This window comes from Lampris incognitus, chromosome 16 (assembly GCF_029633865.1).
Source record: "Lampris incognitus isolate fLamInc1 chromosome 16, fLamInc1.hap2, whole genome shotgun sequence".
Taxonomy (NCBI): domain Eukaryota; kingdom Metazoa; phylum Chordata; class Actinopteri; order Lampriformes; family Lampridae; genus Lampris; species Lampris incognitus.
Window position 1 is genome coordinate 33,998,854 of NC_079226.1, and position 13,042 is coordinate 34,011,895.

Here is a 13,042-nt window from a genome sequence, read left to right on the forward strand (position 1 = left end):
GTACAAAACCCAAACAGGTTTAAAGGAAGAGTGCCTTCTCACGGGAAGGAGATGGGCTACAGACAGATTGGTAAACTGTGAGAATCGGAAACGCCATCTGTGATAAAGGGGATGATTTTCATTTGCAGGGTCTTCTTGCTACTTTGTGCGCTCACTGGGTACAAAGCGAGTATGAATGCCAGTGGTTTATGAAGGCAGCTGGCGCCACCTAGTGTCGACTCACCATTCTGAAGGGTTTGGGCCCTGGACTCCTTCCCAACACCTGTGTAGTATCCGTCTCCAAAACTGGGGACTTTTGCGCCGCCTGCAGAGGAAAAGCAAACGGGGGTTAATATTAGAAGGAGCAAAGGGGACTGGTTGAGGTTTTATTTTATTATTGTTATTAGCAACGTAAATTTGCTCGCATGAAGAATTTAACTTGATAGGACACTAACACAAAGGATATAAATATGCCGAAGGGAAAAAACCCCAACCAAGAGTACTTAAGAATACCTGGAACACACAAGAATATAAGAGTGGGCAATTTAGTGAAAGAATTAGTAAATGAGAAGCCGCAGAAGAATCAACAGTATCACAAAAAGGAAAAAAAAATCATATAGTGGGTCTCTATAATGAAGTATTTCAAACATTTAGTATTGTACTAACTGGATTGTTCAGAATCAGAAATACTTTATTAATCCCTGAGGGGAAATAGGATCCTATTACAGACACTCACACTCTAGTAAAGAAAAACTAACAAGATACAAGATAACAAGAAAATAGGAATAAATAGGAATAAGAAAAACAGAAATAAATAGAAATATAAGATAAAACAAGAAATAAAATACATAAACAGAAATAAAATATATAAACATATGTGCACCATGCTCCAGCATATAAAACTCTATCTATACTGTATTACTGCTGCATGAAACAGGGTAAAATAAGTCGAAGGGCCAGTCTAATGACTATTGGCTTGAAGAGTTGTAAAGTTTGATGGCCACAGGCAGGAATGACCTCCTGTGGCGCTCTGTAGTGCATTTCGGCAGAATGAGTCTATCACTAAAAGTACTCCTGTGCCAAACCAGCACATCATGGAGAGGTTGGGAGATATTGTCCATGATGGCACATAACTTCAACAGTGTCCACCTCTCAGAAACCGCTGTCAGAGAGTCCACCTCCAACCCCACAACATCACCGGCCTTGCGGATCAGTTTATTGAGCCTGTTTGCATCCGCTACCCTCAACCTGCTGCCCCAACACACAACAGCCAACAGGAGGGCACTGGCCACCACACACTCACACCACATCCTGAGTATTGTCTGGCAGATGTTGAAGGACCTCAGCCTCCTCAAAAAATAGAGACAGCTCTGTCCCTTCTTATAGCGGGCATCAGTGTTCTTTGCCCAGTCCAGTTTATTGTCTATATACAGAGTATCCGGAAAGTATTCACACCCCTTCACTTTCCCCACATTTTGTTATGTTACAGCCTTATTCCAAAATGGATTAAATTCCTTTTTTTCTCATCAATCTACATACAATACCCCATAATGACAAAGTGAAAAAGGTTTTGTAGAAATCTTTGCAAATTTATTAAAAATAAAAAACTGAAATATTGCATGTACATAAGTATTCACACTCTTTACTCAGTACTTGGATGAGGCACCCTTGGCAGCGATTACATCCTCAAGTCTTCATGGGTATGAAGCTACAAGCTTGGCCCACCTATATTTGGGGTATTTCTCCCATTCTTCTCTGCAGACCCTCTCGAGCTCTGTAAGGTTAGAGGGGAGCGTCGCTGCACAGCTATTTTCAGGTCTTTCCAGAGATGTTCAATGGGGTTCAAGTCTGGGCTCTGGCTGGGCCACTCAAGGACATTCACAGAAGCCACTCCTTCGTTGTCTTGGCTGTGTGCTTAGGGTCGTGTCGTGTTGAAAGGTAAACCTTCGCCCCAGTCTGTGGTCCTGAGCTCTCTGGAGCAGGTTTTCATCAAGGATCTCTCTGTACTTTGCTCCATTCATCTTTCCCTCGATCCTGACTAGTCCCCCAGTTCCTGCCACTGAAAAATATCCCCACAGCATGATGCTGCCACCACCATGCTTCACTGTAAGGATGGTATTAGCAAGGTGATGAGAGTTGCCTGGTTTCCTCCATTCGTGACGTTTGGCATGCAGGCCAAAGAGTTCAATCTTGGTTTCATCAGACCAGAAAATGTGGTTTCTCATGGTCTGAGAGTCCTTTAGGTGCTTTCTGGCAAACTCTAAGCGGGCTGTCATGTGCCTTTTACTGAGCAGAGGCTTCCGTCTGGCCACTCTACCATAAAGGCCTGATTGGTGGAGTGCTGCAGAGATGGTTGTCCTTCTGGAAGGTTCTCCCATCTTCACAGAGGAACGCTGGAGCTCTGTCAGAGTGACCATCGGGTTCTTGGTCACCTCCTTGACCAAGGCCCTTCTCCCCCGATTGCTCAGTTTGGCTGGGCGGCCAGCTCTAGGAAGAGTCCTGGTGGACCCAAACTTCTTCCATTTATGAATGATGGAGACCACTGGGCTCTTCGGGACCTTCAAAGCTGTAGAAATTTTTTTGTACCCTTCCCCAGATCTGTGCCTCGATACAATCCTGTCTCAGAGGTCCATAGACAATGCCTTTGACTTCATGGCTTGGTTTCTTCTCTGACATGCACTGTCAACAGTGGGACCTTATACAGACAGGTTTGTGCCTTTCCAAATCATGTCCAATTCATTGAATTTACTACAGGTGGACTCCAATGAACATGTAGAAACATCTCAAGGTTGATCAGTGGAAACAGGATGAACCTGAGCTCAATTTTGAGTGTCATAGCAAAGGGTGTGAATACTTATATACATGCAATATTTCAGTTTTTTATTTTTAATAAATTTGCAAAAATTTCTACAAAACCTTTTTCACTTTGTCATTATGGGATATTGTTTGTAGATTGATGAGATTTTTTTTTTTAATCCATTTTGGAATAAGGCTGTAACATAACAAAATGTGGGGAAAGTGAAGGGGTGTGAATACTTTCCTGATGCACTGTACACCCTCAGGTACTTGTAGTATTCCACAGTGTCCACACTGACCCCCTGGATGGAGACAGGGGTCACTGCTGTCATGTCCCTCCTCAGATCAACAACCAGCTCCTTTGTCTTGGTCACGGTGAGCTGCAGATAGTTCCACTCACACCATGTGACAAAGTTTCCCACCACAGCCCACATCAGTTCGCACACTGATGGAGAACCTCAGCTGGGGTTTAGACTGTTGGGATTGAGATCAATGTAATTTACTGATGCTGTGTTGTTATGATAGTGACCCACCCAGTCAGGATTACCCTGAATAACAGTGGTTTTAAATGCAATCCAACATACGAATCCGGCATAAATGAGTCTTCTAGATACTCACTGACTGTACAGTTTGTATGTAGTTAGATAGTTTATGGCTTCAACAGCACCAATACAGTGACCTTACATTATAAAACACACAAATTTCAACATTTCAAGCAAAAATAGCCTCCACACCAGCACAGACATGGTTGCTCATACAAAGGGAAAGAAAAAAAAAAGACTTAACATTAAAAAAGTACATCTGGGGGAATGAACAGGACACCCCTAACCCATTCCACAAAAGAAATCTATGGTTAAAATTTATGGATAGTGTGAGAAATCTGAGGCCAGATAACCACTGACATTCCCTTCACAGATCCATTTACAACAAAATGTATGTTGAAAATAAAATCCATTAACTAATTATACAGAGTTCACGATGAAATATTTCCTTTTCAGGCCTTACGCAAGGACCAGAATCTTCTGAAGGTGGAAATTGGCCGGGTTAATAGGGGCAGTGGGGTAGGCTTGTGGTTAAGCAGACAGGACATCTTGTGACCTTAAGGTCTCAGGTTTGATCCCATCAACTGAATCATGCAGTGTCAGTGTGTCCTTAAGCAAAATACTGGGCCTCTATCTCATTGCTCATTTTAAGAATTAAGAATGTAAACTTCCATCCATCCATCCATCCATCCATCCAAGCTGCTTATCTCAGTTGGAGTCACGGGATGCTGGAGTCTATCCCTGCAGTCATTGAGCAGCAGGTGGGGAGATACCCTGGACAGGCCTACGGACAACTTAGTACGGATGATTCTTGGACTGTGAGAGGAAACTGGAGCACCCGGAGGAAACCCACGCAGACACGGAGAGAACGCGCAAACTCCACACAGAGGACGACCTGGGATGACCCCCCCAAGTTTGGACAACCCCGGGGTTTGAACCCAGGACCTTCTTGCTGTGAGGCGACAGCGCTAACCACTGTGCCACCGTGCCGCCCGCATGTAAACTTGTCATATTGAATACTACATGGTATTCATAATTATTTGATGTTGCAAACCTGACCTGTCACTCTTACATGCACTGAGAGTATCTGTGTCTGCCTCTGTAAACTTTTCATACCACCTCATACATAGACTGACTTTGTTGATGATCTAATATTTGCACTAATTAGTATTGGGTAGGGGAGCATTTATACAAAATGTACAGAGAGAATTTACACAGAACATAGGTCCACATATGTTTAAATTCCTTTACAACTGTTTTTGTCTGCGTGTCCCGGTCAGCAACCCTCCAGGACATTTCTGGTTATGTGAGACGTCTAACGTCAAACATTCTGGTTCATCTTAACAAAGCAGCCCTCTCTAGTGGCAAGGCAGTGGAACTACCAGTGTGTCCATGCTGTCGGCAGTCCTCTGCAGACTCAGCAGGAGATAAAGGCCTTGCAGGCTGAAGGTCAGACCTAATCACAAGGTAAATGTTATGAGCGGTGGTAACTGGCTATGGGACACAGGCCTAAGTAGTGTAAGAAACAAAACACCGGCGACAGACTTCAGCAATGACTGTACATTTTTAGAAGCCCCTGCATAAATGCACATCCTGAAGATCATTTTTGTTCATCTTAATGGCTCCTATGGGGGATACAGGGTAATTGCAGTGGTGTTTGGGCAATCTAAACCCTAAGAATCTCTTCAAAATGAAAGTGTCATTAACTGCTGTTACATCAGCACTGGGGGGTTTCACAGACTAGTCTACTACTACTACTACTACTACTACTACTACTACTTTCGGCTGCTCCCGTTAGGGGTCGCCACAGAGGATCATCCATTTCCATTTCTTCCTGTCTTCTGCGTCTTCCTCTGTCACACCAGCTACCTGCATGTCTTCCCTCACCACATCCATAAACCTCCTCTTTGGCCTCCCTCTTTTCCTCTTCCCTGGCAGCTCCATATTCAGCATCCTTCTCCCAATATACCCAGCATCTCTCCTCCACACATGTCCAAACTATCTCAATCTTGCCTCTTTTGTTTTGTCTCCAAACCGTCCAATTTGAGCTGTCCCTCCAATATACTTGTTCCTAATCCTGTCCTTCTTCATCACTCCCAATGAAAATCTTAGTACCTTCAACTCTGCCACCTCCAGCTCCACCTCCTGTCTTTTCTTCAGTGCCACTGTCCCCAAACCATATAACATAGCTGGTCTCACTACCTTCCCTTTAACTCTTGCTGGTACCAAATAGTCAACTAGTTGACTATAAACCCACTAGTCGACACTGTGCATAGTTGTAGACTAATCGTTCATCTATGGTTTTAGTACTGTGCAGTAATGAAGCAGTGGCGATGCATCTACAGCAGATATGCAGCTGGGAGCGCTGTGGTTCCAACAGCTTTGCTGGAACAATCATTTTCTATGTTACGGCATGTTAAATAAACAAAAATTTAAGGTTTTCCATGTTTCGGTTTAACGAGTGACCGTGTTAAGTGGTGACTTTAGTGACAGCAGCTGTTGAAAACACAAACACACAACACAGTGTCCTCCTAAAAGCCTTCAACTTTACTTTATCCATCCATCCATTATCCAAGCCACTTATCCGAATTCGGGTCACGGGATGTTGGGGCCTATCCCAGCAGTCATTGGGCGGCAGGCGGGGAAACACCCTGGACAGGCCACCACGCCATCACAGGGCTCATATATACACACACACACACACACACACACCTAGGGACAATTTAGTACAGCCGATTCACCTGACCTACATGTCTTTGGACTGTGGGAGGAAACCGGACCACCCGGAGGAAACTCACGCAGACACGGGGAGAACATGAAAACTCCACACAGAGGATGAGACCCGGGATGACCCCCAAGGTTGGACTACCCCGGGGCTCAAACCTAGGACCTTGTTGCTGTGAGGCGACCACGCTAACCACTGTGCCACCGTGCTGCCAAACCTTACTTTCATCAATTTTAGATACACACTCATCCGTGTTTAATATCGACACTAATAGTTTACATAAGTTAAATTGTACTCAGCAAGACTCGGTCACCTCTCGTAACATTTCTTATAATGTGCGAAACAAACCGCAGCTGGCAGCACAGCTGTATTTTATATATTTTCCTATTGATGAAGCAGTGGAGGTGGTCTGTATGAAATTATAAAACAACCCCACCCTTAGCAATAGGACCACCCTTAACACTGACCAAGTGTATCTGCTCCTGAAGCTGTCTTCAGTCCACGTACTTCACATACAGGGGGCAGTACTACAGGCAGAGACATAGGCGTGCTATGGGTCCCCCAGTCTCACCTGTAGTAGCCAGCTTGTAGTATATGGAGGAAGTGGAAAAGAGGGCTCTGATGTCCTATCCAGGGACAGTACCTAGCCATTGGGTCAGATATGGGGACGATACCTGGGTTAAAATTAAATCTCAGGAGGTACCACATTTCACCGACCACATCAACTCTGTGGACAACCACATCAAGTTCACCAGGGAGGATGTGAAAAATGACAGGTTAACCTTCTTATACTGTGAAATTGCAATTGGTGATGAGGGATCCTTGATTGTTGTTTACTTTAAACCAACACATACTGATCAGTACCTAAGGTTTGACTCTCATCATCCACAGGCGCACAAACTAGGAGTCATCAGGATGCTGAACCACCGAGCTGATAACATCCCCACCGACACAGCGGCCGCGGAAGGGGAGAAATCCCACATTAAACAGGCCCTGGCTGTGTGGCTATCCTAACTGGGCGTTTATCAAAGCCAGGAGGATGCCCAAACAGCACACCAGCCAATCGAAGAGAGGAGAAGGACAACAGCTGCCTAAGTGTAAACCAGTGGTGATTCTGTATGTGGCGGGAGTGTCGGAACAGTTGAGACGCATGTTTTCCAAACACCACGTCTCGGTTGCTTTCAAACACCAAAACACGCTGTGCCAGAAATTGGTCCACCCCAAGGATCGGGTCCCCCGGCACAGGCAGAGCAATATAGTGTACGCTGTTATGTGCCAGGAGGATTGCCGTGACTTGTACATCAGGGAAACCAAACAGACGCTGGCCAAGAGGACGGCACAACACAGAAGAGCTAACACATCAGGCCAGGACTCCACAGCCTACACCCATCTACAGGCCGGTGGCCACTCTTTCAAGGATGAGGATGTGCACATCCTTGATAGGGAGGAATGCTGGTTTGAACTGGGAGTCAGAGAGGCCATCTATGTGAAGAGGGAACGACAAATCCATGAACCGAAGGGGGGCCCTAAGAGTACATCTGTCTCCATCTTACAATGCTGACTGCAAACATTCCCAAATCCTCTGTGAATAGTACACATGGCCATATAGTAAACTAGTTAATGGTCATGCCTATTGTATAAGAAATGGATCGTTGGTTTCAGTCATTATCAAAGTCCAAGTTAAAGTGTCTTTATTGTCCCTTATGGGGAAATTAGTTTGCAACCATTATAATAAAACTCTCACACAAAAACAAAACATAGAAACACCAAGGCAGAATTGACAACAGGACATAGTGGGCAAGGCCAACCAAAGGAGTTCAAATATACAGACCGAGGAAACAAGCAATCTGCGGACAACAGATGAATACTATCTACCGTTTAACAATTGGATGGCAGTGGGGACAAAGGAAGCCTTGTATCTATTAGTCCTAATACAGGGCATCCTCAACCGACGACCTGGAGGTAACAGCTCAAACTCTGGTTATGCCACTGTATTGTTTATACGGGCGGGGATACCTGCAGTCAGTTGAGACTGAAGAGGTCACCTCGATGGGTGATGAAACGTTTCTGTTAATAAACATCGTGTCCAGACGAGCCGATTCAACTTTCTTTGTCTTTTATACCATCATCCTCAATCGGAAAGTGACCCACATTCAATCATTTAATGTTATAATGTCAAATTCCTCATTAGACGCTGGCTGCTCTGCTAATCCGTTTCCCCCACATTAAAATAAACGTCAAGAAATGTGAATGCTTCTTGTTGGAGACACCGTTTAATTTACATTATGCAGGCCAAAAAGGACTAGATGAATATATACTCATTCAATTAAAGCTCATTTAAAGCTTTTAGGCTTTTCAGCAGCTGCCATCACCACATCAACCACGGACGCACTTGGCTGTAAGTCACGGTCCCTTGTTAAACCTGAAACACCTGCAAGCTGCAGTCAAACCCCCCAGCTCACACAGGCCTGCTGGGGCTTTAGTCCAATCAGAATGCGGCTCATTTGTAAACAACCTCTCAGAGCCAATCAAGGACTCTGCCATTTCATCTACCCCCAGGTTGGTCCCGCCTACATTACTTAACCCTTTACTTGTTGTATGTGAGACCTTGTTGACAAGAATTGATCATTGTTATTGGGTGAGATCAATATTAACTAACTTGATGACTACTAAATTGCAGCAGTCGTGAATGCCCTAATCAGCACCAAACGGAAAATCTTGGGTTCAGACTAGGTTTTCAGCTATTGATGTTGTAGTATATATTTATGTCTTTTATGAGCTTGTTCCGTCATACCCGCTTGCAAGACACCAAACATCCCCAAAAGTTTTTCAGGAAGCTTCTTCTGCAACCTCACTGACACCTACCACCTTCTTCCACATTTGGCTGCGATGCTGAAGATGTAAAACACTACACTACCCAACAGACACCATGAACAACTGCAGAAGTGTTCATAGTAAACCTTTAATTACATGTCTTTGAACTAAAAACGTAGGACGGTAAAACTGTTTGCTCTGGTGATAAATTTGACCAAAAAAACAAACAAAAAAAAGAACAAGGCACGTTGCATCACAGCTTTGGGGGGTGAAAATTTGTGCTGGTTCTTTCTTCTGGGGTAAAATGCACATTACAATCAACCTCCCCATTATTAAATTATTTTGCCTATTGACACCAAACTAATGGTCCAAGTCTGCACCGTTCAGCAAAAGTAATGGGGCCCTAAGTCACTAGCCAGTATCTTCTTTTCTGTAGTTCCCAATGGTGGAACGAGTTACCAAACTCCATTTGATCCGCTGAGTCCCTCTCCATCTTTAAAAAGAAATGAAAGACCCAGCTCTTTCACAAACCCCGCCACACCTGATGGTACTAATATATATATATAAAACAAAAACAAAAAAAAACGCTTCTATGCACCCTATGCATTGCCTTTGTGCACTGCCTGTTGACACCTATGTCCTATCAGACTTGAACCTAGGTTTTTTTTGGCACCCATTGCATTGTTGTCTCCTGACTAGATCCTTCCTTGTGTTGTATTAACTTTCAGATGTACGTTGCTTTGGAAAAAGCATCTACTAAATGACATTTTAACACTTGTAAATGAAATTGTAACATCTGATCGGTACTTGGTATCGGTATCAGGCGATACTTGATGATTCATACTCAGGATCTGTATTGGCAGTGAAAAAGTGATATTGGTGCACCCCTGTCAGCCATCTCACTCCCAAACAGAAGACATGAATTGCCTATTGATGACTGCAGCACTCGGGCAATAGTGACATGGGGAAAAGGATAAGCAGGTGACTAAACTATCTCTAAGTTTTCTTCAGCTGACCAACAAACTTAAATTGGAACACAACTTTTTGACATGGAGCACACTGACTGGAGCGTCCTTGAAAGCATAGTGGACTGGGTGTCATGTGACATCACAGATTCAAATCCAGCTCAGGACCTTCGCGGTGCTCCTGTTTTTGTTTTGTTTTGTAAGTACAGACTTACTCACCCTCTCGAGAGACAAACTGCCCCACAGCCAGCGAGCCTCCACCACTGTTCTCCACGAACTCGACCTCGGACACAATGATGCTGTGCTCCAGCACAGAGCCACAGCCCATGCAGACGGCGTCGCCACGGGCCTGGTCCACATCGATGTCCGAGCACCCGCAGTTCTTACACACCTTGGAGCTCATGGTGAGATCTGCTGTCGCTCACACCTTAAATAAAACCTGATGGGAAGGAAAAAGCGGAGAGCTGAACCAAAAACCAATTTGTGCATTGGGACCTATACAAATAACAAACAGTCCCCTGCTGCTCGCCACCGAGTAGCTCCACTGATGCGGTTTAAGATAAAGTGCTTTTCTCAAGGACACCTTGACATCAGGGGCTGAGGGAGGCATCAAGTCATGAGAGTCCCTCGTTCACATTTCCTGACCAGATTATTCCCATTCAGCAACACTGTCTCCAGAACAGCCTTCGATATTAAAGCATGTGATATTTCAGATAGTTGTCAGAATTTCAGGTTTTTAGAAACTCACGTGTGTGCATCCCAGACTAGTGGTTAGGTTTTTCCTGTGGCACCATCTTCACGACATACCCCAGAGAGATGTGATGGTCACTCTCACGCCTCATATCTCAACAGAGCATGGTCTAGCAGGGGTGGACAACATGATCCAGAAAGGGCCGGTGTAGGTGCAGGTCTTTGTTCCAACCAAGCAGTTACACACCTGTTTCTATTAGTCAACCAACAGTCTTTGCTAAGGACCTTGAGTTGTAGACTCAGGTGTGTAACTGCTTGGTTGGAACAACAACCCTGTCAGGGCCTGTTGCCCAGCCCTGCCAGGGTTATACGTGCATTGGGATTTCTAGTAAAAGTGGAGGGAATTGTCGAACAACGATACAGTGAAATTGCGGTTATCTTATCCCCAGCATGCACACTTGAGTGTTGTGGCACAACGTTATTCTTTCAATACACTACGTGAAATAACTCGCAGCAACGGACAGTCGTGACCTTAAACCAGCCAATTAGGCCAGGATACCTGCCACGGTGAAGCACTGGTGGAGTTGGGCTCTGCTCGGTTATCGCGTGGACTCCACAGCGTCGCCAAGCGAAGCTAATTTGGAAATCCTGCCCCCCCCCCCCGTTATTAACACCGAGGGCGCTCGAGCAGCAAAAGCATCTCGCACACGATGGCCAACACGTTCATCATCAGACCCGAATACGATACAGCGTCTACCCGCCGGCAGACGTGATGGTGTGGTGGACCAAGCTGGGTTCAACAACTTTTTATATTTTTATTTATTGGCCAGCACCTTGAATCGTGACGGCCGGTTGTCGTATTCGCCACGGTAAACACGCAGCCCACCATCCGGGATTCCCGCACAGCCCCACCAGCCTTTACATCACGGCTAGCAGCGGCGCCTCCCATTAGCTGGCTAGCGACGTGGCACGCTGCACAAGCCACCGCGGCGTTTCCAGCTTAGCTAGCCCGCAGCTCATGCAAGCCTAACCGGCCCACGTTGGACTTAAAATCCTCGGTTATCTACCGCCCGTGCCTGTAGTTACGCATGTTTCTGACCCGGGCGGGTTTTTTTTTTTTGAAGCCAAAAACTTCTGCAAGAATCGACAAAAACCCCTTTTTGATTCCCCACATGGGGATCGACTCCCCCACCGCTTGACAGCTGATTAGGAGTCGACGCACCGCCTCGCTCGGTAGCCCATTTTCGAAAACGGTGGCCGGCTGGCGAGCTCGCGTCGCCCGGCTCTGAAACCAAGGGTCTCCCCGCCGACGCGACCGTTAAATGGGTGGCTGTAGGAACGAGCGAGTCTGAGCAACCTCATACGTACCTGCGAGATAATGTGACAGTTTAAAAAAAACCGTGGGTCTGGGTCTCTCACAAGCCCCGCCGTGCTCTTTTTCAGCGGCGGTACTGTTCGCTAATGCTTTTTTCATTTACCATCAAACGTACTTAACTATACGGTTGTATTGCTAGAACTCGAGTATGGCAACACGCCGCACCATCAGCGCAGTCCACAACACAGTGAGCACATGTGCGCTCCGATGCCTGGGAGACGGGCGAGACCAACGCCGATTCAAGGGACGGTCGTGACCTTTGGCGCGACCTTCACGGCAACAAATGCGGTACCGCGCGTTATTTTACACTTAGTACTGCGTTCAGATTGGTTTTGTCACTTGACGCCATGAGAAGAAAAACCGCTGTTGCGTTTCGATACCCCGATTTTTGGGGAGCGCCGTCCCCCGTGCCACCCCTGCCGGGCACATAAATGGACGCGCCCATTACGCCGCTACGTCTATTAGTGCAGAAGTTGCAATTTTAAAGGGCCGTGTTCCGTGCGCTGTGAGCGGTTGTGCGCATGGTTAGACGAGGTTAGGGGCAGACTGCTGGTGATCCGCGCTACGGTTGTATTTTACAAGGCAGCATAAATCATCAGAACACCAGTCAGGGGGTTATCGATCATTTAAAAAGAGGGAAATTGTTGTGTGTGTGTGTGTGTGTGTGTGTGTGTGTTAATAATGCTGTCTTCGTGATATTTATACATCATAAAAAGGTCCCTATCAGATTCACTGAAGACTGACACACGTTCTCACTTCAATCCTGCTATATTACATTACAGCAGGATATCCTGCGTCATCACATTTTATGAATGAATTCCAAGTCTTAATGGTCCTGCAGATAAATTTCCTTCCAATTTCAACATTATTTTTGCTATGAATAGTGTGTGAGGTACCTTACTCCAGAAAAGGCGGCTGTTTGATTTTCAATCAATACTGTTAAAAGTCTTCTTGAACTGTGCATGCTCAATAATCCAGGTAAGAAAATCACAGAATGTTGAATCAGTTCATCTGGACACAGCATTTATTGAGAGAAACGTTTCATCGCTTCATCTAAGCAGTGGCGGATCTAGAGATTTTTTCCTGGGGTGGCAAAGGGGTGGCATGAGGTTCAAGGAGGGGGGCAATGGACATTATTCTAAATGTATTATTATTC

At 45.5% G+C, this 13,042-nt stretch overlaps 1 protein-coding gene across 1 annotated transcript in view; it reads right to left on the reverse strand.

The window, feature by feature from the left end:
- LOC130125913 (transcription factor IIIB 90 kDa subunit-like) overlaps positions 1-10,224 on the reverse strand; it is a 130,165-nt gene extending 119,941 nt beyond the window's left edge. Inside the window, exons 1-2 of the mRNA XM_056295259.1 lie at positions 10,041-10,224; positions 224-304 (exon numbers count right to left, since the gene is read on the reverse strand). Of these exons, the coding sequence (XP_056151234.1) occupies positions 224-304; positions 10,041-10,224 (265 nt within the window). The remainder of the gene's footprint in view (positions 1-223; positions 305-10,040) is intronic.
- Positions 10,225-13,042: the final 2,818 nt, after the last annotated feature.